This window comes from Mus caroli, chromosome 4 (genome assembly GCF_900094665.2).
Source record: "Mus caroli chromosome 4, CAROLI_EIJ_v1.1, whole genome shotgun sequence".
Classification (NCBI taxonomy): domain Eukaryota; kingdom Metazoa; phylum Chordata; class Mammalia; order Rodentia; family Muridae; genus Mus; species Mus caroli.
The window spans coordinates 35,232,386-35,237,218 of NC_034573.1; the positions used below are offsets into that span (position 1 = coordinate 35,232,386).

Below are 4,833 nucleotides of genomic sequence, written 5' to 3' on the forward strand. Positions count from 1 at the left end.
TGTAGCAAACAACCCTAGAGTATTCTAATCCAGGAACTGAAGACTGTGTCTCCCTAGCCATGCCATGGCCAGGTCGATCCGTAGAGGTAAAAAGCTCCACCGCAGCCTTCTGTTTTTAGAGATAGGGTCTCATTATGTAGTACTGACTGGTAAGGAACTACTTAAGCAGACCAGGTTAGCCTCACATTGATCATTTTGCTTTTGTCCCCTTCCAAGGCCACACTAGGCCAACATCAGTATTTTGCAAAGAAGTAGACTAAGTTATAGCCAGCGCTCTTCCCCAAATCTCATGGAGGCCCCGTAATCGGGTTCAACATTAGTTTTCTCCGCTTTCTACACAACCTACTACCTACTCTCGGTAAAAGGAAGCGGGAGCTTGCCTGCTTTTCTCTAGCTTTCCTTTGGGAGACTGCCTCCCCTGAGGTAGGAGTCCCAACCTACTGAAGCACTACTAAGTGTAAGGACCACAGCCTGGGTGTCACCGAGGGGTGCATGCGGAGGACCTGGGCTCCTCACAGGAAGGCTGCCGAGGCCAGGGGACACCCTGGTAGCTAGTGCTGAGAGCCTTAGGAGCTGAGGTTCCTTCCGGGACACGCCTCTGGAACCGCGGCGTCCAGCCGCACAACCGTCACTTAGGGCCCAAAGCAATCCTCTGCGACCCGCCCTTGATCCCCACCTCCGCTTGGCTCTTTAAGGGTGGGGGACACGCGCAAGCGTCACAAAGCGCAGCCACCGTGGGGCTTGGCCTGGGTTGGGGGCGGGGGTTGGGGGGGGTGTGGAGAAGCGAGCAGGCGGGAGCAGGAGCAGAGTAGAGCAGAGCACAGCGAGGAGGGCGGGGGGGGGAGGGAAGGAGGGAGGGAGGGAGGGGCGCGCGCACGCGCACCGGGCCGCTGTCGCCGCGAGCCGCCCCCCTCCTGGCGCGCGCCCCTCCTCCTCTCCCTCCCTCCCTCCCTCCCTCCCTCCTTCTCTGCTCTGTTGCTCCCGCGGCGCGAGGCGCTCTCGCTCTCCTCCTCCTCCGCCCCTCCCCCCGCGCAGCCGCCGCCGCCGCCGCCGTCCCGAGACCCCAGCGCACGGCGCACCCTCCCTTGTGCGCCCCTCCGGCCCCCGCGGAGAACGAGAGGGCGAGCGAGCACGGCGATCCCGGGCCGGCTCGGTCCCCCTCCCCGTCTTCACCATCGTCTGCCCTCCGCCGCCTTCCTTCGCTTCCACCTCCACTCCCCCCCCCACAAGTAGAGGCCCCCTCCGGGGGGGGGAGGCCCGGAGCCCGGAGCGGATTCCCCCAACTCCCTTAGGCCCGCCCCCGCCCGGCCCGAGTGTGAGGAGGGCCCGGGCCGGCCCGAGTCGTGAGTGAGGAGGACCCCGGGCGGGCCCGCGGGCCGTCTGGGGCCTGGTCCGGCCCCGCCAGGCGTGTGAGGACAGACAGGGGCCCGGCCCGGCCCGAGGGCGAGCGGAGGGGAGGGGCCTGGTCCGGCCCGGCCGGTGCGCGAGGACTGGGGCCGCGGCCCCGCACGGCCGCCGCCGCCGCCGCGATGGCCCAGCAGCAGATGACCAGCTCGCAGAAAGCCCTGATGCTTGAGCTGAAATCCCTGCAGGAGGAACCGGTGGAGGGCTTCCGGATCACCCTGGTGGATGAGTCCGACCTCTACAACTGGGAGGTGGCCATCTTCGGACCCCCTAACACCCTCTACGAAGGCGGCTACTTCAAGGTACCGCCACCCTTCCTCGGCCCAGCTTCCCCGGTCTCCGCTTTCCGCCGCTGGCCGGGAGCGTGAGCTCGGGGGAGCCGGGGGTGGGGGGTGGGGGCTCCTCACCTCGTAGCCCCCTCCCCCATCCGTAGAGGCAGGAAGGCCTTGCTCACCAAGTGCCTTTTCTTTGTCATGGGGCGGGGGCGGGAGGCCAGACTGCACCGGGAAATAGGAAAAGCCTCTTTGGCTGGGGTAGTGGCTATCGGGAAGGAGGGCTGCCTTTGTTTTGTTTCTCCAGCTGAGGGGTGTGTGGAAATAGGGATGGTCTAGCTTCTCTTTCTCGACCCATCTGAGTCTTCTCTGCGCAGGCTGGAACTGCCCCAGAGGGCAGGGTGACCTGCACTTATTGGATTGGACTTTTCTCTTTTTTAGGGGGGTGTGGGGGAGGAATATTAGCCTGTCATTGCCTGTGTTGCTAGTGCCCTGACAGTTGGAGGATTTGTTGGTCTTGGGTAGTGGTAGTCCAACTTTTGATTACAGTAGGTGATAATAAGGAAGATGACCATGGGGGTGGCCAAAAAAGGGAGGGTGGTGTGCTGGCGTTGTCTTGCTGTTCATCCACTCGAGGGGACTTTAATTTAGTCCTCTTTCTGTCCTCGTTTTCCATTTACTTTATAGTCAGTCTCTGCTGCTTCCAAAATGCCCTTTGTCCTTTCCTACCAAGTTTACTAGCACCCCCCCCCCCCCCATGTACAAACATCCACAAAGGGTGGAACGCGTCAGGCCGATTGATAGTTTCCCACTTTCGGGAGACAAGATTAAAAGCTTTTGCTTAGGTGGTTAGCTCCAACAAATGGGGTCGTCCCACAGATGAGCCGCATCCGAGGTGATAGGGTTTCTCATGGTGGAGTGGTTCCTTAGGTTGCCACTATATAGACATTGTTTCCATTGTTTTCCATGAATTATTCCTGAGTTCAGTACTTGGAGATACTGTTTTTATTTTGTTTTGTTTTGTCTTGATTTGACTGAAGCAGTTTATTTGGAGGGTAGAATCCCTGAGTGAAGATGTAGTGGGGGGTAGAGACAGAGGGAATGGGTGTTTAGGAATTCATTTATTATTTTATTTCCAAAATTAGGTAAAATAGGCCAATGAGTCAATTTTCGTTTGTTTTGAAGGGAGGGGTTATCTTGGCACAAGTTTTAAACGAATATCTTAGTCATGTAGTTGTGATGTGTATTTTTAGGACTGCCCAACTACTTACCTCTTATTTTCTACCGTCCAAAAGCCTCAAATTTCAGGCTTTAAACTGGGTCAACTTTTTTGAAAATAGGATTGATAGGGAATGCTTAACATTCATGCATGTGATAGTTGCTGAATACTTAGTAAAAGGACATTTTTAGAACGTTATATAAGAGTGTGGCATCCTTACCAACTGTTTGCTTCATCTTTTGTGGTCAGCATACAAGTATACTTTTTAGATGCAGGTGCTTAAAGTTTAAGCAAAAGTTCAAGTTTATTAGTAATAGATTGGAAAGGGTATTGTTTCTATGCTGAGGTATGTTATATGTCAAATATAATTTTTAATTTGTAGATATTGGGAGTATTGCACAAAGTGGAGTTCATATGATATATTTCCTAGAAAACATTTTCAAAGCAGACTACTGCTTAATTTTAAAGAGGATGGTTTTGTTTTATTTATTTGTTTTTGTTTTTGTTTTTTTGTTTTGAGACAGGGTTTCTCTTTGTAGCCCTGGCTGTGCTGGAACTTGCTCTGTGACCAGGCTGGCCTTGAACTCACAGATAGCCTTTTGCCTCTGCCTCTGCCTACCAGGTTCTGGGATTAAAGTAGCACCATGCTGAGCTTAAGGATACAGTCTGTTTTCCAAAAAGTATTATTTCTGGAACAATTGATAGTTAAGGTAAATGGTAGTTAATCTCTTATTGAAATTGTTTTTAAAAAGCTATGAAAGTAAGACTTTTGCTTACTAATGATTTTGAATTGATAAAATGGAAATATTTCCTGTAGCATATACTAATTTAAAATAAAGCTGAGCAGTGGTGGCTCACTCCTTTAACCCAGCACTCAGGAGGCAAAAGCACTTGAATCTTTGAGTTTGAGACCAGCCTGGTCTACAGAGCCAGTTCCAGGACAGCCAAGGCTACACAGAGAAACCCTGTCTCAAACAACAACAACAACAAAAATAATAATAGAATAAAGGCTTTGTGCTAGGGCTGTAGCGCAGTGGTAGAATACTTGCCTAGCATGCCCAAAGCTCTGATTTTCTCTTTTTTAAACTCCAGCAACACACCTACAACAAAATATACAAATCATAGCTTTAGTCCTTTTGAAAAGATTGCCTTTGGGGACCAGGGGTGTACCTCATTTGTAGAGAGCTTGTCTAGCATAGTGAAAGCCCTGGGTTCCATCTCCACTATTGCCCAGACCCAGTACTGCCCAGACCCAGTACTGCCCAGACCCAGAGGTGCTCCTGAAATCTGGAACAGCCAGGAAGCAAAGGCAGGACAGGTTATGCAAGCAAATCTGAGGTCAGCCTCCTCTATACAGTAAGTTCTAGACCAACCAGGGCTGTGTAACCAGACGGGGGAAAGGGAGAAAAAGTCTTTATTTCCTATTGAGTATGGTTTGTTTTGTTTTTCCAAGAGAGCGCCTTGCTGTTTATCCCTGTGTAGCTGCTCTGGAACTACAGAGAGAGACTTGCTTCTGCTTCCAGAGTTGCTGCGGTCAAAGGCACAGATGTACCCTCACCCCTGGCTCTATCTAGTTTAAATTCCTTTTCAGAAAAATATTTTTATTGTTTTGAGACTATAATTTTACACCCCCCTTCTCCTTCATTTAATTCTCTCCCATATGCCTTTCTCTCTTTCAAATTCATGTTCCCCCTTTAAAGATTCATGTATGTAGACCACATGTGTGCTTGCTTGGTGCCTTTGAAGTTCAGAAGGACATTGGAGCCTCTGAAACTAGAGGTACAGATGGTTGTCACCTACCATGTGGTGCTGGGAATTGAACCTGGGTCCTTTGCAAAAGCAGCAAGTGCTCTTAGCCAACTGAGCCAACTCTTCAGTCCCTCTTTTCTTTCTTCCTTCCTTTCTTCCTTTCTTCCTTTCTTTCTTTCTTTCTTTCTT

At 51.5% G+C, this 4,833-nt stretch overlaps 1 protein-coding gene across 1 annotated transcript in view; it reads left to right on the forward strand.

The window, feature by feature from the left end:
* Window positions 1-1,001: 1,001 nt before the first annotated feature.
* Window positions 1,002-4,833, forward strand: part of Ube2r2 (ubiquitin conjugating enzyme E2 R2) — a 56,458-nt gene continuing 52,626 nt past the window's right edge. The window contains exon 1 of the mRNA XM_021160361.2: window positions 1,002-1,706. Within this exon, the coding sequence (XP_021016020.1) occupies window positions 1,530-1,706 (177 nt within the window). The 5' untranslated portion in view covers window positions 1,002-1,529. The remainder of the gene's footprint in view (window positions 1,707-4,833) is intronic.